The sequence below is a fragment of the Lissotriton vulgaris genome, chromosome 8 (genome assembly GCF_964263255.1).
Source record: "Lissotriton vulgaris chromosome 8, aLisVul1.2, whole genome shotgun sequence".
NCBI lineage: Eukaryota > Metazoa > Chordata > Amphibia > Caudata > Salamandridae > Lissotriton > Lissotriton vulgaris.
Genome location: NC_141696.1, coordinates 968,136,960 through 968,158,154, shown reverse-complemented (window position 1 = coordinate 968,158,154; position 21,195 = coordinate 968,136,960). Strand labels below are relative to the sequence as shown.

At 48.2% G+C, this 21,195-nt stretch overlaps 1 protein-coding gene across 2 annotated transcripts in view; it reads right to left on the bottom strand.

The window, feature by feature from the left end:
• Positions 1 to 20,981, bottom strand: part of LOC147698190 (uncharacterized) — a 305,130-nt gene extending 284,149 nt beyond the window's left edge. For both annotated transcript variants that reach the window (XM_086934817.1, XM_086934816.1), the window contains exon 1: positions 20,778 to 20,981. In XM_086934817.1, the coding sequence (XP_086790943.1) occupies positions 20,778 to 20,836 (59 nt within the window). In that variant the 5' untranslated portion in view covers positions 20,837 to 20,981. The remainder of the gene's footprint in view (positions 1 to 20,777) is intronic.
• Positions 20,982 to 21,195: the final 214 nt, after the last annotated feature.

The window sequence follows — 21,195 nt, the reverse complement described above, 5'->3', positions numbered from 1 at the left end:
GGAACCTCAGTCCCACAACAGAGTCCTGACTTCACTGCGTGTTACCTAAAAATATGTATCGGGTACCAGAAAGGGGGTGTTCTGCAGCACATAGAGAAAGCGTGCAGAGCCATAATTTTTAAGAGCGCTGCTCTCCCCAGTAATGACAATGGGAGAGGTCTCCATGACGAACATAACTCTTAAGACGCGTCAAGAGGACTAGCGGATCTTTTGTTATAAAGGACCGTAGGGTCCACGGTGACATGGATACTCGGGTATCAGTAACTTTTAAGGCACCATGGGCCTCACAACCTGGTGGGAAGCGTGGCGTTGGGCCATATAGAACAAATAACTCTGTTTTAGACCAGTTGATCAGATATCCAGAGTATTCCCCCTAAATAGACAAGATGTTAATCAGTCTGGGGATGGAGAATCTGGGGGAAGGCCCCATATAGAAGGATATCGTTGGCGTATAGTGAAATTCTATCTTCCCAGACCTCCGTCCAACATAGACAATGGATCAAGGGGTCCTACCTAACCCATGTGGCCAAGGGTTCCAGAATCAGTGCAAATATTAGAGGGGGAAGGGGGCAGCCTTGCCGTGTTCCTCGATGTAAGAGAAAAATTTTGGATGCTCTGCCGTTTACCACCACACGTGCTAGGGGTTGCAAGTATAGTAGTCTCAACCCGGATAAAAATTTAGAGCCAAAGCCCATATGGCGAAGTACGGTGGAGAGGTACGGACACTCCACAGTAGATACCTGGCAAGATTGAAGACTTTGTTGTTTGTCTCTTTCACTATGTGACACCGGCGATGGCAGACCAAGAGATCATTCTTGACCGCAGCCACCATGACGGGCGACCGGCCACTACACCTAGTCAACCCCAGAATATCCTTACATGCCTTCATTATTATTGACAAAAGAAAAATAATCATAATGGCAGTACTCTTTAGCAGTCACCCAAGACAGCGCATGTGTTTGTTTGCTAGACATATTGTTAGCTAACAGACGGATGACAGCCCACCCATTGTCTATTATTGGTTGGCTTCATTATCACTATCATTTGATTGCTTCTTATTCGTTCAAGTGTAAGCTTCCTTACTTTTCTTGTGTTTGTCCCACCCCTGGAGCATGGACCCATTACGGTGTCCTTCCACTTGCTAAAAAGCTATATTTTCTTTTTGTTTAAGCACTCCACGAGAGTGCAAGTGTTTTCCATCTGTTTCCCTACTGTTCTTCTGCCCGCACTCTGCCACACTCATTTTCCTCTCATTCCTGTGTTTCTACAGCACTCCTGGGTCTTCCCTTCTCGCACATGCTTTCTCCATGCTAATTTCGCATTGCTGTCTTTCGTTTGAACCTCCAACCATACCCCCATGTTGTTTTCTCCCACTACGCTCCCAGTTTTGCTTCTGCCTCTCACTTTCATATTCCTTGCTTACCCAGCATTGCTTCCCCCACCAACAAATATATAACAACCATTTGCAATGCAATAGGGCTCGCATTAGTAAAGTTAGAGGTATTAGTATTGTAAATGGCAAATTTTGTATTTATGTTTTTGTTTTGAAAATAGCGAAATTAATAACTTTGTCATTTACAATGCCAATAGTGTTAACTTTTGCAAACGTGACACCTATAGCATTTGTAATGCAATATGTGTTGTATTTACATGACTTAGATGTATTAATATTAAAAATAACAATGGGTTGGATTTTTTTTCAATAATTAATACTTAAATAAAAGTTATTGTAATTTATAATGGCAATAGCTTAAACTTTTGCAAATAACTTTTGGAAGATTATGTTTAGAGTATTTTATTGTGATGAAAATTCAAGAACAGAAGTGAAATATTAAAAAAAAATTGTGACATTTGTAATAAAGTTTGAAACATTGAGAGAACATATTTGAATCAGTTGTTGTTGAATGGTTGCACAGATTGATGCTGTGGTGGCTCTGAATGATGTTGTGGCGGCGACGAGTGATGTTGTGGAGTTCAGTGATGCTGTGGTAGCGCATAGTGATGTTGTGGTGCCCCTGAGTGATGCTGTGGTGATGCGATGGATAGTGAGGGCGATAGATAGATAGAGGGAGGGCGATAGATAGATGGCGAAAGATAGATAGAGGGAGGGCGAGAGATAGAGGCAGGGCAAGAGTGCGAGGGATGGAGTGTGGGCGAGGGATGGGGAGTGGGTGAGGGATGGAGTGTGGGCGAGGGATGGAGTGTGTGGCGAGGGAGGGATGGGGTGTGGGGCGGGGGAGGGATGGATAGAGTCGGGGGAATGGATGGATGGATGGAGTGGGGGGATGGTTGGATGGAGTGGGGGATGGATGGATGGAGTGGGGGATGGATGGATGGAGTGGGGGGATGGATGGATGGAGTGAGGGGATGGATGGATGGAGTGGGATAGATGGATGGATGGAGTGGGACGGATGGCGTGGGGGAAGGATGGATGAGTGAGGGGATGGATGGATGGATGGAGTGGAGGGGATGGATGGAGTTGGGGGGATGGATGGATGGAGTTGGGGGGATGGATGGATGGAGTTGGGGGGATGGATGGATGGAGTGGGGGAACCGAAGGCAAGAAAAAAACGAGTGCAATCAGGGGAGCAGAAGTCAAGAAAACTAGTGAAATCAGGAGAGCAGAAGGCACGAAAACGAGTGCTATCAGGGGAGCAGAAGGCACGAACAAGAAGGGGAGGCCCATGTGTGTGCTGAAGAACACAAGCAGAGCAGAGTGTGCCCCTGAGCTAGAAGGGTCTGAGACAGTGACCGTCTTGGCACTGATGCCTGGAAAGTAACTTCAGTAACGGAGCAGTGAGACTGAGAAATCGTGACGTAGACTTGTGGAAGAGAGAGCAGAGGGCCCTTCTAACACTAACGTGACAGCAAAGAGAGGGGGGCTGCCGCGTGTCACTGAAGGTTGGGCCACCTCCGGAGTGGGATTACATTACGTGCACTGGGCATTGGGGAGGGAAGGGGAGAAGGAAGGAGCTTTTTGGCTGGGTGAGAACTTTCTAGGGCTTTACTAGTCATCTGGGTCGAGAGGAATATCACAAATCGATGCCTGTTTAGAGTTATTATTAACGAAAGTGCTTAAACTCCTCTGCACAGGCAGCGCAGTCTACCCTTTTCAAAGAAAGGTGGGCTTGCTTTTACTGCTTCATTCAGAATAGCTGTTAAAGAATGAAGCAGGTGATAATGGACAGTCAGTGTTGCTTCTCGTGTAAATCTGTGGCCCAGCAGTCTGTATGGAGTTTCTGAAAGCAGCATAATATACAGTTGGCACCCATGACTGTTTGGTGCGTCAGTTATACGACACAGAGCATGGAGGGAACTGGGGAATTTTAGCTACAGGGAAGCACACGAGCCAACAAGAGTTCAGGAGGGTGGTGGGTGAAGAGGGAAAGCAGACTAGAGGGCACACAACTTGGGCGGAAAACGTAAAGGACAGCAACACACACCGTTGGGCAGAGGGTATGTTGGGGGAAGCACACGAGGGAGAGAACTGTAAATGTGGGGAGGAGAAATGCGAGACACGGCCTGGCGGCCCTGAAAGTGAAGTGAATAATTAGGGGAGGAGAAATGCCTGAGGCTGAGCGCATGCTGGGGGAAGCTTCAGATGCCTGTGGGAGGGAGGCAGATGGCTTTGATGTGGACGCGCTTTCCGCTTGACTGCTCCATAGGCACTGTATGAAATCCAGCGATGGTTTCAGAGCTCAGATGAGCCTCTATACTCTTGTCCTATTATCGCTAGCGCAATTAATAGGACGAGCCCTAAAAATCGGCGAATATATGGACTAGCAGTCCTGGTTTGTTTTCAAACGTCATGAAATGGATTAACACTCCTGGCATCAATGATGTGTAAACACAATGGAATTCAGGTATTGCGTCCACATGGAAGAATCTGGCATACCTATTTATAGAACATAGCATGGCATAGGGCATACAGCTGCGTATTCGCACCGGCCCCTGGCACTGTGTTCAGATGCTCAGCTTTTCCCCGCAGTTTAAAGAAGGCCAGCTCTGTAGTGCAGCATCGGGGGTTTTATTTCATTCCAGATCAGAACTAAAGAGTATGTTGTGAAAGACTGGAGAGGACTAGAAAGGACATGCCTGAGAAGCATCCAATAGAATTGTGTCCTTTCTTTTTCACATTCCCCAATGGCATTAACAGAAACAGACTGAAGCAGAGAGTGGGAGAGATAGGAGAAAGAGAGAGAGAAAACAAGGGTTTGAGAAAGAGACCGTCCCTGACAAGCAATCTTCCGCTTCTACGGAAATGTTCAGGGAGATTTCCTGATGGGCCACTCCAACTCCAAGAGGCCAACGATGGAGATAGTCAGGTCTGTCATTAACATACACTATCCGAAGTTGTGAAAAATGATTAGGGCAGTAACTTCTCTGATGGACGTTCTGTGTCAATCACAGCACCCTCCCACACTGCTTTAGCAATATATTGTGAAAATCCACCACAAAATGCATCACACACTAACCTTCTCCCAGACTCACTCTCTCGCGGCTAGGCTTTGTATTATTTGGTACACTCACTCGTGTCGATAACCAGCAAACCCCATTCGCAAACATTTTCCAGCACAACTGGGATCTGTAGTTTGGGGGGTGAACTCCACTCAAGAAAATACAAGAAACACCCCGAAAAGCACCTGAGCTGTAGAACGATCCTTACTTTTTTTAGAAATAGGTTACTTGGTATTCCGTAACTGTCCACATGGTGGTGCTAGAGGACCGCGTTTATTTCTATTTTATTAAGGTGTAACTGCTCCGTTCCAACATTAGCACCTTTATTTATGAAGCTTCGTTTTTAGGAAGCATGGTGACAACAGGTGTCGAAAGAATAACCATATAGTATGGTGATAACAGAGAAACCTTAACCTCATAGATGCGGCGCAAATATCCCTCCCCAGTGCTGCGCTGTCCATTAGAACTAGTGCTGAATGGACGTCCAATGGTCGTGCGCAGCACTGGGGAGGTAGTGCTGCCGTCAGCCAACGCCCCGACGCAGCACTTAAGGGGTTAATAATTCTGCTAGCTCTTGCTTTCTAGTCGTGTGAAGTTGGATAGAAAAGAAGGTTGTGGGAGGGCAGAACTCAACAGGAAAGAAAATACAAATGAAAGAGCAATGAAAGAAGGGAATGCATTACTAGCTACCAGCATTCCCTGCTTAATTTGTGCCGGTGTTTGCAAGTGTAGGCTCAGGCTATCGCTGTTAGAGATCAGAATGTATATTTCAACTTTACACTTCGATTTACATCAAGCGAGAGAAAGGGAAGGAACAAGATAAGTAAAGACTAAGAGAAAGATAAGAAAGCAGGAATGAAAACAAAGTTGTAAGAGTGGACTACAGGCAGTAAGCGCAGGCCGTGGGACAAAGTGGCATGTGCGGTGTTGGACTTGGCCTTTACCCCCAAAATGTTTCGCTTTTGATCCCCTTGTCTAGGATGTCTTCCCCATGGGATTAAACCTGTATAGGCCAGGAGTGGTGTGAGACACCTTGTTAAAATTGTAATGCTATGTAATGGTGTGAGCACTTGTAAATTTCCCCATTTTAAAAATGCACCTGACTGAAATGTCCTATGTTTAAAATGGATGCCATGGCCATGGGTTTTGCCACTGGACTGCCATAGGTCAGCGGTCTAGATAATATTACCCAGCTACCCCTAGCTTTTGGAGGGAAAGCCTGGCACCCAAGGTGCCCCCCTTGAGCCAGTTTAGGCTAGCTTTGCCAACATTCTAGAAGGTTCTGGCACTGCCTGGGAGGAGGGTATAAGTAAGGGGGATGTGCCACCAGAGAGTCAGACAGCGCTGGGACAAGAAAGAGAGGGGACCTGCTACGAGGAGCTACCGCCACATGGGCCTGTGAGCTGGGCCCTGCACCCCTAAACCCCCCCCCCCTCTGCTGTCCCCTGGGCCCCTGACAAGGGAGGGCCCCTACCCAGGTCCCTGACACTGTGGGGACCGGGAATTACGCCAGCGCTGCGAGGAAGAAGCACCCAGGAGGTGAGGAGAGGGACTGTCTACCCCCCTTGAGACGCTGTGGCCCCTTTAAAGCACCGCATGGGGTAGATTGTGCACCCAAAAGAACTGTTGCTGGCTGAGGTGCTGTGAGGCCCTGTGAAAGCGCTGGGCCCTGGGACTGTTGTGGCCCCCTAGTGCTGTAAAGCCTGCCTGTCAAGCGCTATAATTGCGAAGCGCTGGAGAAGAGTTAATTTCCTGCCCCCTCTGCGTGGTCTGAGGAAGGAGCTGCAGTTGTGGGCAGAGGCGGGAGCAGTGCGCTGTGAATAGCGCCATCCTGCTGAGGAGAATCGCGCTGGAGGAGCCTACCCTCGTTGTGGCGCGCTTGCTGCATTATTAATAAAAGGGAGCCTACCCCTTATTGCGGCCATCCTCACCGCCGCATCCCGAGGAGTGTTGGCGCTGCCTTGCACCGGTTGGGTAACGCCGAAAATCCCCGCCGCGACCCGGCGCGGTATCTGGAGGGACCTCCCCACTGCTGTGGTGAACGTTGCGGTGGCCCCCGGTGCCAGGAGAGGGCCGCGCTAGGCCCTGAAGCCGGCCTGACCCGCATCACGTGGCGTGGGCGCCGGTGACGTCTTCTGCCACGCCCCCAGCCACGCCGCGCACAGATTGGCCTGCGCGGCCGTGCCCCTGGAAGGCCGCACAGGGATTTGCTGTCGGCCGGCAGCCAGAGAAGAGGAGCCGAGCCTAAGCCCCGGGTCCCTGTGAGGTAGGAGGGGGACCCGGGTGAAGCGACAGCGTTGCGGGGCCCCCGTGGTCGAGGGGGGAGCCCCGATTGTGCCCGTGAACCGGAGCGGGTGCCCACCCCGCCGGTGAGTGCCCCCGCAGGAGGAGGCCGACGGTAGCCCCGAGTCCCCGTGTGGAGGGAGAGGGGCCCGGGTGAAGTTGTGGAGGTATCGGTGCTGGGCCCGCGTGGTCAGGGGGGAGCCCGGATGGTGCGCGACCGGAGCGGGAGCCAACCCCGCCGGTCAGGAACTGGAAGGGGCCGACGGCCGCGTCATGAGGCCACGCCCCCGCCGTGCGGCGATTGGTAGCGTGGCCGAGCCCCTCCGAAGCCGCATTCCAATTGGCCCTGGGCCCGGGGAAGCCTTTGGAGGCCCGGGACCAGGAGAGGAACAGCCTGTCGTCGCCCGGGGAGGGGGGCCTCGAGGCACGGGTCGGTGGCCAGCTTCTCCCCCCCTCCCTTCCTCCCCCCCCTCTGCCTGGCGTGAGTCCCAGAGGACCCCAATGAGCCAGAGTCAAGAGGGGGTGTAGCGAATGAGCCCCGTGGGGAACGGCAGAGCCCGGGCCAGCCTGGAAGACAAGGAGTGAGGGGCCTCGAGGCACATTGTCGGTGCCTGGCCTACCGCAAAGGGAGGAGCCCCGGAGTAGCCCGGTGAGTGGGGCCTTATTCAGACTGTGTGAGTGGGGTGGAGAGGGCAACGGGACACTGGGTCGGTGTCCGCCCCCTCCCCCCATGACATATTAGAGACCTTGAATGGAAAACATACCCTCAACTGGGCTACGGCCTAAAGAGTGAACTGGTGCAGGCTGGAGGTCAATACTGCGCCCCTGGGTCCCCCAAGGAATTATTAAAGTCCCAAGTTAGGGCCAGGGTTTATGCTAATGCTGGGTTGCTGTTCAGGCCGATGGTTTCGCGCCCAGTGTGCTTATGGCCTAGTGTTAATGCCCCTGTTAGTGGTGGGTATCCCCATGCGTTATGCTGCTAAGGCCGACTGCCCCTCTAGGGAAGTGTTAGACGCCTGAGGAGGTATTTAGGGTGGCCTGAGTGACATGTTTAATCCTGCACAGTGACCAGGTAATAGGAGATGTTTAAGAGTACCCCCTGTTGTTAATGCTACTGATGCCAAGGCAAGGCATATTAACACACACACACAGAGCCCCACACACACACAGAGCCCTACACACACACAGAGCCCTACACACACCCAGAGCCACATACACACACCCAGAGCCACATACACACACAGGAGAGCAAGCACAGCGAGGGGGCATGGAAGCAAGCACAGCGAGGGGGCATGGAAGCAAGCACAGCGAGGGGGGCAGGGGAGCAAGCACAGCGAGGGGGGCAGGGGAGTAAGCACAGCCAGGGGGCAGGGGAGCAAGCACAGCCAGGGGGCAGGGGGCAGGGAAGCAAGCACAGCCAGGGGGCAGGGGGCAGGGAAGCAAGCACAGCCAGGGGGCAGGGGGCAGGGGAGCAAGCACAGCCAGGGGGCAGGGAAGCAAGCACAGCCAGGGGGCAGGGAAGCAAGCACGGCCAGGGGGCAGGGAAGCAAGCACGGCCAGGGGGCAGGGAAGCAAGCACGGCCAGGGGGCATGGAAGCAAGCACGGCCAGGGGGCAGGGAAGCAAGCACGGCCAGGGGGCAGGGAAGCAAGCACGGCCAGGGGGCAGGGAAGCAAGCACGGCCAGGGGGCAGGGAAGCAAGCACGGCCAGGGGGCAGGGAAGCAAGCACGGCCAGGGGGCACGGAAGCAAGCACGGCCAGGGGGCAGGGAAGCAAGCACGGCCAGGGGGCAGGGAAGCAAGCACGGCCAGGGGGCAGGGAAGCAAACACAGCCAGGGGGCAGGGAAGCAAACACAGCCAGGGGGCAGGGAAGCAAAACAAAATTCAGTAAGTAGTTGAAGACTCATCTCTTCATACACTTTTAGTGTGCTTCCCTGGTGGTATTCAGCTTTAAAAAACCCTCTTGTATCATTGGATTACCGGATTCAGATGATTATCAGTTTACCAACTTCTTACAACCTCCAACACCATCAAAATGTTGTGAAGGAGCCTCCGGGCTAAACAAAAACAATTTCAAGCTATGTTTAGACCTGGGTTTTACTCGGTCTTAAATTAAGCAAAGCCTCTTTTGTCTGGTACATATCAATTGTTCTTTTTCGCAAACAAACATTCAATAGATAATTTCATCCAAATCAAAGTACATTTTCTATTCAGAAGAGTCAAAAAACTGGGCAGAAAGGTGGAACAATAACATAACAAAATTGTAGAAAACATTCACTTTGAATGTGTGCTGTGTTCCCATATATAATAAAAGCAAAAGCATCAAGGGGTGGTAAGGACACTATTTAGCACATCCTCACACCCTTCAAAGCCAAGGTTTAAGGGATCTGCTGGAATCCAAGTTGTTTCAGTGACACCCACTTCTCGCCTTTTCCCTTCAGCCTACCCACCCCCTTTGTTTGTCCTGGGATGGCCCGAAGGTTCCTCTTCAGTGAACTGAAACAGGTTACGTTTGAGCGTGTAACTGCGCCTAAAATGGTGCAACTCGGAGATGGGGATAAAGAGCATTAACTGATGAAACGGAATGTTGCACACAATAGTCAAACTTGGGTTGAGCTACAACAGTCTCCGGTGATTCGAAGAAAAACAGAACACTGGTGAAAAAGATTACCGCGGTTTTGCTTGCTTGTATAAACCTTACTATGGAAGATGGACAAGACTGAAAGATAACTTTAAACTGAAGGGGGAGAGAGGTCCATCCATGAGCAGCAGTGAAGGAGAACACTCTATTCTCAATCCCCACCATACTAGGATTTCTACTATGAGTTTATCACTAGAAGGAAGTGTGATTTAGCTGCCATAAACGTAGGAGATGGGGAATGGATAAAGGAGTGGATCATAAGGAAGGATGTGAAGATAATTATCTTCCTAATCAGTAGCCGATGTAGTGATCCGAGTATTGGGGCGATATAGGGACATAGTCTGTGTGTGAGGGAAACTGCGCTGCTGTCTTTATTGTACTGCTGATCTGTGTTTGAGTGAAGAAAACTTGCACTCCTGCTGGCTGTATTCTAACATGTGTGTGTGTGTGTGTGCGTGCATGCTTGTGTGTATGTGTGTGTGTTTTGTTTTGACCCCGCTCTGCTTATACTGTCCCGATCGTGTGCGTGGGGAAGCAAGCACTCCACCTAAACTCATGCTGCACCTGCTGTGTTAGAGGGAAGCTCACCAGCTACTGCCAAAGCTATGCCTTTGAACTGCTTGTGTTAGTCAATAGGGGTAAAGCCTACTCGCAATATATAGCCCAAATGAATGATCTTTTGAGTGCATGCTTTTAATGGCGCTCTCTACTGAAAATCCAATCTTCCAGACTTTGCAAATTGTCCTTTAAACTGTGGGGTCCACCTCTAGCAGAAACTGCAAGCACATCCTAGGCGCCAGAATTTCAGGATTTCACATACTTGCAGCTCAGGGCTGTAAATCGTGCGAAATCGACTGAACCTATTAATGGAACTTCTCTCACTCAGGCTCCGAGGCAGGTGAGGTGGAGAGTAGGTGAGGAGAGGCACAGGCTTCGACGCAGGTGAGGTGGAGAGCAGGTGAGGCGAGGCACAGGCTCCGAGGCAGGTGAGGTGGGGCAGAGGGGAGGCTAGAGGTACCAAGACGTAGAGGGGTGGAACAGACTGAGGCAGGTGGGGTCCGAGGGCAGGAGAGGGGTGGGTGGAGGTACAGGGGTGGTACAGACGGTGAGGCAGGCGAATACATGGCAGGAGCGGGGTGGGTGGAGGTACATGGTACGGTGGAAACTGTGAAGCAAGTGTATATAGGGTAAGAGTTTGTTGGGTGGAAGTAAAGGGGTGGGCCAGACAGTGAGGGTACATGAGGTCAGTTAGAACAGATGGAGAAAGAAGAGAGTCCGGTCGGGCTGAGTGTGGGTTAGGGGGGTATACTGAGGGGTGGTATAAAGAGGCGACGGAGGTGATAGAAACCCTTACTGTACAGCGTGGGTTGTCGAGGCAGAGTGAGGTGGAGTTGGGGGGGGGGGCGGTGGCAGTGACATTAGAGAGTGAGAAGAGGTAAGGCCGTGAAGGGCCGGGGAGGAGGTGTGTGTGGGGGAGGGGAGGGGGGGGTCGGACGGGACAGTGGTGCTTTGAGGGGTCACGGGGTGCGGATATGCCAGTGAGGTGAGATGGGGTGGCCGCGCTCCCTTCTCTCCCCTCTCTCCCTGTGGTCCCGTTGTTTACCCTCACATTTCCCCTCACCCCCGCTTGATGCCCGCTGCCCCCCTCAACGCTTTAGTTCTGTCACATTGCGCTTCTCGAAGCTGTGCTCTCCCTCACTCTGCGCTGTACCCTCGCCCATTGCTGCCCTCAGACACATTACCTTCACGGAGCCCCACTGAACTCTCACACTCTGGCCGCACCCATAATCCCCACCCGTTATGCAGACTGATCCGTTATTTTACCCTCTCCACCCTCCCCCTCCCGGGACCGGGAATGTAAGACAGGCCTAGCAACAGGAGCCTCCAGGGATAGGTCAAACAGCACAGTTTAATTTTTGCGGGCGACTCCGAACATCTTTGCACCCAGCCGCTCTTACCCTGGTCTGGAGGAAAACGGAAGTGTGTATCTGGCTGAAAGGCGGGTGGATGCTCGAAACAGGCTGACGTGCAGAGGAGGGCGCTGTAGGGAAGGGGCTAGAAATCCTAACAAAAGCTCCTTGAAAATGGGGAACGAGACCAAGACGATCCTCACGAGCAGACGAGAAATAAAAAATGGCGGCAGCAAGCTTCCGGAATTTTTCGAATTCGGGGGCGTGTTTTGCCGTCCTGAGTGACGGACGACGTCACGAGCTAAAGAACCGCAAAACTAATGCCCCCCAATCCGAAAAAGACGGAGCCTATTCGGAGGGACGGCTCTCTCCTCCAATGGCTGGCCTCCGTTTAGGAAGCCAGCCAATGGGAGAGAGGCAAAAACTGAGGCGGGACAAATAGTCCCACTAAGAAACATTAATTCTCGGACTTCCGGTCTGCCTTCGGCAGACCGGATATTACCTCGACCTAAAAAGCAGTAAAATTCATTGAACAAAACAGCAAAAAGTGATTTGTGTAAAAGGCTTGAACGTACAAACCAACTGAAATTACCCAGTTATATTTAAGAATACACAGAACATATGAGAACTCATGGTCTAACAGAATAAACTAAATACATATTTGGCAATGGCGCAGATGTATATTTAAAAAGAAATGTCACTCTATAACATGGTGGTCGACCATGATTTCTGTCATGTGCTGTATGCATTCCTATAAATAACTGGCAAATGTCAGTGGTTTTCCGCACTTAGTCCTCAAAATTAACTCCCTTTTTAACTGGTTAGTATAGATCTGTGATGTAGTTTCATTTTGCTCAAACCAGTCTCATAAAAGGTGCCAGTTATACAAGGCAAGATATGTAAAATATAGAGTATAGATAGCATAATATGAAAAGTAAGCAACTGAGAGCAGGAATACTGTCTGATGACCACAAATCGATGGCCGATTGGCGAAGGTTTTGCTTAGGATATTGATGCAAGTTTATTTTAAGATTATTTAATACCTTACATACAGACTGTTATAACTTATTATATGTTGCTAGCCTTTGTATAAGATGCCATCTCTTTTGCCCTCCCAGAACAGTCAGCAGGAAGATTTTAATAGGTCAAGCTTGATAGTGTTGATGGCTAGATTCATGTTACTTTTTACATTCGTACGAGAAACAGGACCAGTGATTGAGCCAACAATTGAAACTCTCCTGTTGGCAAAAAACGGAGAGGTCAAGCTGTCCGGACAGGTATCGGATACGAACGTGACTATTGTTATTATTGATGCCTTGTCCATGGGGTCTGCCATTTTGCTGTCTTCTGGTTCACGCATGTAGTCCTCTAGGTTATGTTCTATTTCATGCAATTTGGCTGTTGTGTAAGTAAAGTAATAGAAGCAAACCTAATACTCAATGCCATGTCCTTAATGGAATTTAAAAAAAAGTTATATATATTTCAGTATTCCTAAATACATGTAGCACAACATGCATCCATATCTGCAAAGCTCATGAACTGCACAACGGATAATTAGCATCTGACACTAGAGAACTTTAAACTCTGTTGCTTTTTAGAGTAGTTTCAATCTTTAATGCTTGAAACTATTGAAAAAAGCAACAGAATTATGAATGTTCCAATACCATGGGTTAATTATGTGTTTGGATGGAATCTTTTCAATCTTTTGTACACCTGATTGGTAGCGGGACGATGAACACTGTTTGAGCACCTCCAAATATAATTTATAATCTAGGCATGAAGTTAAATATTCATATACAGAACCCGTACTGTTAGCAGATGTGTGATTCTTCTATACCACAACCAACATAAAACTGCCCAATGGGTCAAGCCTCACCATGAAGAATATATGATCCCGCAATGGTCAGTAAAGTTCATGTAGGTTTTCATTCGATAATCTAAATAAATGCAATTTACCACGCTAACGTAAGTATAGAAGATGCATCAATTTCAGTAATGTGCCAACAAACAAAAAATGCGTGTCAGGATTTACATTCATTTTTTAAAAATAAATACTAGGCAGTGTGCCCAGTTTAGACAAAAATGATAAATTGTTTAGTGAGCCAATCAAAATAAAAGCACCAATCACACGGAAGGCACCATTCGGTCACCCTACAACGTCATGGCTGAGTAAGTAGGTCACATGCCCTCAAAAAAGAGCAACACAGATCATGGGGCGTGATGAGGAGATTTGAGGGATGAAGCACTACACGAGAGAAAGCAAAAAAACAGTAGCACTCATTAACAGTGGTGGAAAAAATAAAAAAGTTGCTCCTTTACTGTACCCAGTGGAAGGATACAATCCTGGCAATCAATAATTGGTAAAGAAACTATGCTAAAGGGGAGGGACAAAAGGAGGAAGGAAATCCATCACATAAGTAGCAAGCAAATAAGATGGGCAAGAAAGACAAAGTTAAGGCATGGGTGGACCCAAAGCCCACTGTTAGTATTGGTGCTGTTCACTATAGGTCTTTGACAACAGACAACTAAAAGCTATCTGTAGAGGAAACATAAAAATGGAATGTGCGAAAAACATTGCATGTATCAAATCAAATGTACAGTAAACCGGGTAGTTTCATTTTTTTTTTAGAATGTGGCCTTCGTTGCAAATGGTGAGCACCAAATTCCATGTACCATAGACATGAGTACACCAGCTCCTTGTTGATGCCCACGTTGCCTCGAATTACTTGTTGAAAGCTGTAAATTGCATGAATTCACAGGATCTGATAATATATGATCTATACATATGATGATTGCATGTTGGTTATCTGAGCATGAAATTAATTAAGTGTCACGCCAAGCTAGGAAACGCACTGAATGGATAGTTGAACTGGTTCATCAACTTTCCTTCTGGAATAGATTTGGGGGGGGGGGGGGGGGGCTGTGAGCAAAGTTTCCCAGTTACTTTTGCCTAGTGCACCACACTACCAATGAGCAAGTGGGACTCACATCCAAAGAAAGGGGGAGGGGCAATACATGCAAATCAAATGAAAGTATATTTTCACCTCACAATAAGTCACATTAGTCACTCCCAACTGAGAAAAAGAGTAGTAACATTGGGGGTGGCAAGGAAGAATATGAAAAGTAACAGTGCCATCCAGATAAAGGAAAATGAAAGAAACTAGCATTGGTGAAGCCCGTAGGCCTGGCATTGGCAAGCTGATGTTCTGGTAAATTCTTCTGTGAATTTAAGAGTATGTCACAATAATACAGAAAGAAATGTGCCACTATCTAAATGTGGCTGCCAATATGTTTGCAATAAAAATGTTTAATTAAAAAAATATTAAACATTGCAGAGTTTTAATATAGGAGTACCGGCGCTCTGTAGCAGACAGGTGTGCTTAGAACCAATATAGAAACACTACGATTTAATGCGCATCACAAAAAAACATGATCCCTTCTTACACAAAGAAAAGGCACTTTTGGCTTACACTTAATGTAAAATGTAGACCAAATGCAAACAATAAGGACTAAAAACAATTCGAAAAAGGATTTGCCAGAGCCAATAAGTTTTGCCTTGAAAATGTGAGTGCAGAGTTATTGGCTGTGCCAATACTTGCCTGCACTGAATTTTTGTTTCTGTTAGTTTAATGAATCTTTCCAAGAGGGTAATTTTCAAAGGGTAGATCGAAAAAGTATGTGAAAGAGCACAAAAAAAGAAAGGCAAGTGTGTCTCGGTAATAGCATGAAGCTTCATTGTATTCACAAAATAAATTAAATAATTTCACGTTTTAAAAAAAACAATGAAGCGGGGAGGGGAAAAGAATGGGCAGCAATAGACAAGCAGGGGTGAGCCTTAACAGATAGAGAAGCATATCGATACAGTTTACCAAGTAACAATATTTTGGTAAAGCGGACACCGATTACGAAAGGGGCGTTAAAGGATGTAAGCAGTACTTACCACTCTAAAGTAACCTAGGCTATGCATGATTAAAATTTACAAAGGCAAGAAACTGAGAAATTAATCAACTTCACACAACTAAATAATTTGGTATCGCCTTTTCAATTCCAGCCCTTGAAATTAGAAAGCAAATCATATATGGGTATCTGTCTGACCTCCTTCAAGGGCCAACTAGGCAAGCACGGGCTACAGACTTTCCGCTGTGGGGCTTGTCTGAGCAAGTGGGGAAACAATGGGTGTTAAGAATAACGTGGATTCCTGGTGATTCTGGAAATTTATGTCACAGAAATGCACAATTTTAGACTAAGGTTTGAGGTGTGCACGGCATTGTGAGTCACAAAACTTTTTAGGATCTACACGAGGCACACCATCCTGGACTCCCCTGGTTGCCTGGTTTTCAGAAATGTCTGGCTTTGGTAGGTTTCACTAAGTGGCCGCTGAGCCCTAGCACAAAAAAGCAGCTAACTCCATTGCCAAATCTGGTTAGTTTTTTTTTTTTAAATCAAGAAATATTGATGTCTCCAGGTTATGTTTTGGGCCCTTGCCTGTCGCATGCACTAGGCACATAATTGAGGTACCATTTTCATCAGGCGACTTAGGGGAATTCTAGGTGGTAGAAAATGTGTAGCTCTTCACAGATTCCAGAACTTTCCATCACACAAATGTGAGGAACATGTGCTTTTCAGTCAATGTTTGAGGTTTACAAGGACTTCTGGCGCAAGTATGCACTTGTGACAAACGGGGACCCTCTTCTCTAGTCAGGGCAAGGGAACTACCCTTTAAGAATAACCCCTGCTCACCCTCTATGTTGCGTGGCGCGAGCAGTCAAGGCTAATCCTCAGGGCGTATTTAGTTAAGCATTTATAATCACACACAATAAATAACACTGATCCCCCCACAAATGGACATCAGGCTGTACTTATATAAAAATATGTAGACTTTATGTAAAAGATAGCAGTTTTGTAGACTTATCACAAGACCTTAAATAACATTAACTTAGGATGCACACAATACTTTCTTGAGGTTAAGGATATAGGCTTTCTGTTTGTAAGTGTCTTTACACCATGAAGAACGTTTCAATAATGCCAAAAATGAGTCTTTCATATGCTGGTTCAATAATGCTAGATGAGGCTTCTTTAGACGTTTCACTGATGCAAAAATTAGGCTTTCTTATCACGTTTCAATGATGTCAAAATTAGGCTTTCTTATCAAATTCTTAAGATTCCTTTTTAAATGCTTTAGCTTCCCCAAATACAGTTCCCTCAGCAAAGCGTTTCTTTTAAGCAGCAATCCCGTTGTTTCAAGAAATGCCCACAATACTTTCTATCCCAAGAGGACTCTTGTAAATAGCGTTCTGCGTGACTCTGACTCCCGGGTGGGGCCTCTACTGACTAACAGGCAGGAGGCTTGTCAGAAATACAAACGGACTCTCTGGTCCACGGTGGGCCCCGGGGATTAGAGGCGCAAAGTACCTGTTTTCTTGAAGAATAGCTGCGGGGCAAAAGAAGACGTTCCTCAGCGGGCTGTCCGTGGAGATCCGGCCGTAGAGAGGCGCCGCGGTGCAGGGCGTCTAGGCGGGACCTCGAGGGGGGCGCAGCGAAGGCTCCGGGCACAGGCGATCCTTTGGGGGGGCTCAGGGGCTCCAGAGCAGGGAGACGGCACGGAGCGGCCTGTACGGGGTCAAAGGTACAGGACGGCTCTCAAGGCGGCACGGCCCCGGGGAGAACAGTTCGGTGCAGTACGTCTACCAGGTACGCACCGTACTGGGCTGGGCCAAAAGGAAAGGCTGGCGATGGCGGCGTACGAGCCGCGTCTTCTTGGGGGCCGCTTGCTTCCACGAGGCGTGCAAGCCCAGAGCACAGGCGTACGCTTCAGGAGTACGCTCGGAACATACGGGCCAATTGCCAAGGTGTACGCTTCAAGTGTATGGAGCGTACGGCCATACTGTGCACAGGTGTACGCTTCAAGCGTATGGGGCGTACTGCGGCACAGTGCTACTTCGGGGCTTGGAGAGTGCGGGCCGTACTTGGCAGGGTACGAGCTAGCGGGTCCAGGCGGCTTGAAGGCAGTGGCAATGCGACTCGTAGGGGGCAAAGGTTAGCACAGTGCGAGTTGGCCCAATAGCCTACGGTGTGGACTCCGGCTCGAGGAGGAGCGGGGCCACACAGAGTCAGGCGGCACAGCACGGGCTTGTGTAGCAGGGCAGGTCTTTGAGGCGCATTCAGCGACGGCTCCAGGGGCGGGGACACAGGCAGTTCAGCACTCTTCAGCGAAGGCAGGAGGGAAGAGCCCAATGGTCCTGGGGCTCAGGTCAGGGGGCCAGCTCACTTCCAGGCCCTTGGAGATCAGCTAGGAAGCACAAGTGTCTTGTTGAAAGTAAATAAAAGCAAAGTCTTTCAAAAGGGGTCTTATTCTCCTTTGGCAGCAAGGTTCCCACTGCAGGTTTAGTCCCCCAGGATAGAGACAGGCTCTCTCCTTCAGCTTCCTTGGTTCCTTCTCCTCAGGCAGAGGGGCGTCTTGGTTCACCAACAGGATCTAATTTACAAGGTGCAGGGCTCCTACTTTTATACCACATTTTCATTGTTCTTGAAGGCCAGGGGGGCCTCTGCATAACTGCATTCAGTCTCTGAGTACTTTGTTGGGGTGTTCTGGCTTCTTCTTTCAGTGTGAGGGGCAGGCACATCAGACGCTCCACAGGAGGTGGAGCCAGCATTGTGTGGACAGGGGCAGCCAGGAGTACCTTGATGACAGTGCTTCGCCCTTCCTGGGCCAGGTGCCGGCTGAGTCATCAGTTGCTCCCCAGGGGGCGGAGCCAGCATTGTGGTGGCAGAGCACAGCCTGATTAAGAGTCCAGGGGCACTCCTACCTCCCACTAAGGTGTAATCCTTACATTCACCACCTGTCATCCCCCAGCCCTGTCACTCACACATCCCAGACAGTCAGATGCACATACTAGCAGAGGAGGGCTGAAATGGTTAGGCAAGCAAAGGCTAACTTTCTAAAAGTAGCATTTGCAAACACAGGATATTAGAATAAACTTTACTAAAAGAAGTATTTTATTATTCTGAGTTCAGGCATACTAAACATTAATTTCTACCATGTTCCCTGAGCCTGCTGGGATTATAGTGTGTAATAATACCAGCAGCCTATCTGGTCTAAAGGGAACAGGTAGCCTTACAATAGTGGAAAACGAATTTGGCAGTAATTCACTATTAGGACATGCCACACTCATCAGAGCATGTCCTACCTTACACTTACAATGCACCCTGCCCTTGGGCCTACCATAGGGGTGACTAATATGAAGTTAAGGGAAGGTTTAGGGGCTGGCAAGTGTGTGCACTTGCCCAGCCAGCATTACAGTACCAGACTGCACGCAGGTTCTGCAGTGGCAGACCCTAGACACATTTTACAAGGCTGCTTCTGTGGGTGGCGCAACCAGCGCTGCAGGCCCACTAGCAGCATTGGCATTCACAAGCCCTGGCACTCCTGGTGCACTTTACTGGGGACTGACAGTAAATCCAATGAGACAATCAGGGAAATCAATCACAGTTACATTTTACATTGGGAGCGCTTGCACTGCGGCACGGATTGGCCGTGGCGCAGAGCCCTGAGCAGCGGACACCAGCAAAAACATCTGAGGCACATCAGCAAAAAGTGGAAGGGAAACTCACGCCAAGGTGCCAGGTCTAACACTGGTGATTCTGGAAATTTATGTCACAGAAATGCACAATTTTAGACTAAGGTTTGAGGTGTGCACGGCATTGTGAGTCACAAAACTTTTTAGAATCTACACGAGGCACACCGTCCTGGACTCCCCTGGTTGCCTGGCTTTCAGAAATGTCTGGCTTTGGTAGGTTTCACTAGGTGGCCGCTGAGCCCTACCACAAAAAAGCAGCTAACTCCATTGCCAAATCAGGTTAGTTTTTTTTTTTTTTTAAATCAAGAAATATTAATGTCTCTATGTTATGTTTTGGGCCCTTGCCTGTCGCAAGCACTAGGCACACAATTGAGGTACCATTTTTATCAGGCGACTTAGGGGAATTCTAGGTGGTAGAAATGTGTAGCTCTTCACAGATTCCAGAACTTTCAATCACACAAATGTGAGGAACATGTGCTTTTCAGTCAATGTTTGAGGTTTGCAAGGACTTCTGGGTAAGAAAACCTGGTGAGAGCTACACAAGCCACCCCAACCTGGATTCCTCTAGGTGCCTAATTGTCAGAAATGTACAGGTTTGCCAGGTTTCCCTAGGTGCCGGCTGAGCTAGGGTCCAAAATCCATAGCTACCCACATTGCAAAAAAGCATTGACAAAGCAAAATCAATCTTGCCGATGGGAGACCTATTGACATTTCCAATCAGGTGGGGGTGGCTACCAGGGGTAGTGAAGAAACAGAGATAAGGTGGGTTGGAGGGGGAGAAGACACAGGGAGCGGCTGGTGATAAGTAAAGCAGCACATTTAAATGCCCAGCTGCTGTGTTTTTAAGCAGAATAAAGCATCCCCTCGGCTTTAAAAGTACTGGTGTCTGAGGCAGCTCTATAGTGTCAAGCGTTCCACTGTCCATTACAGGAACTGGCTGCCATGCGGCACCTTCTGAAGTAACAAGCCATGCTCAGAGAGTTTGTGCGAGGTGCAGCATGAAGTAAAGTGTCAGAGTGGAGTGGAGTAATGTGTCAGAGTGGAGTGGTGTAGAGTGGAGTTAAGTGACATGGAGTGTCGTAGAGTGGCACAGACTGGCGTGAATTGACATTAAGTGGAATGATGTAGAATGCAGTGGTGTAGGGTGTAATATGCATGGTGTGGTAGCACAATGCCATTACAGACAACACATTTTCCGTTAAAATGACCATGACATTTACACATACAGTTTTACTGATAAAACTATAAACAGCGCAAACGATATTGTGTGGAAACGGCATCACAGAGTGTACGGTTTTGTTTTAATGCTATTAGAATATTTGTTCCACCACACTTATGAATTACAAATAACGTGTTTAATTTGTCCTTTCCTAATTCTGAAATATTTGCACAGTTCATTTAGCAACATTTAAACGTTGTTTTGTGCTTGAAGAAAAAAAATCTGAGGGCCTGGCAAGATTATGTCACATAAATCATCTCGCAATGAAGTCAGAGAATGAAAAGTAAACACCAAGCTCCATTGACAGAGCCTGATATTTGACATCTTTCTTTGAACGAACGGGAAACGTGACAAGATAGGAACAGAAAGTAAAGGCCTGTTTACAGAAAGCGAGGACTCCTGGAAGAATACGAGGAGAGATTGTGGACAAGCTTTGATCCACAGGAGGGATGAAGACCTGCTGGACAGCCTAAAACATAATAATGGCAGCACATAGAAAATCAGAAAACACGATTTATAATCCACAAAGCCAATTGCAAGTAATGGGCGGAATACATTCCCAGATAAACTTTCAGGATGCCCACAACAAGTTTTTTCTCAATCAGACCGGTATATTTCGAACTAAAAAGGTTTTCATTTCTAGAGGAGGAGAAAAAAGTAGCAGCAAAAGGGTTAACTGTGGTAACTCACATGTTTTTCAGAATCCCAGACATCCACATTTTCAGTGAATCGAAGTTTTCAACGTACATCTTCGTCTGATCTCGATTTCCTCCGATTAATAGGAAGCTAGTTGGCTGCTAACTCAAAAGTGCTTGTAGATGTCATGCGCGAAGATGAAAAGAAACACAAATTCTCGCGAGATAAAGGGGCGGCAACTTCACGCGGTTGAGTGCACGCTAATATTTAAGAGCAAGCAGCGGGGACGCTCCAATGTTTAAGAAACGGGAGAGACACACTGTAAAAATCGGGGAATGGACGGTGTTGAGACATACAAAGGAACAGGACCCGCCGCCGAGATGAAAGACTTGCCAGCTACAGAATTGGACACAGAAGAAGGACTACGGTGACAGACTTTTGCCGAAATAGAAGAAAGACAACGAACGGTGAT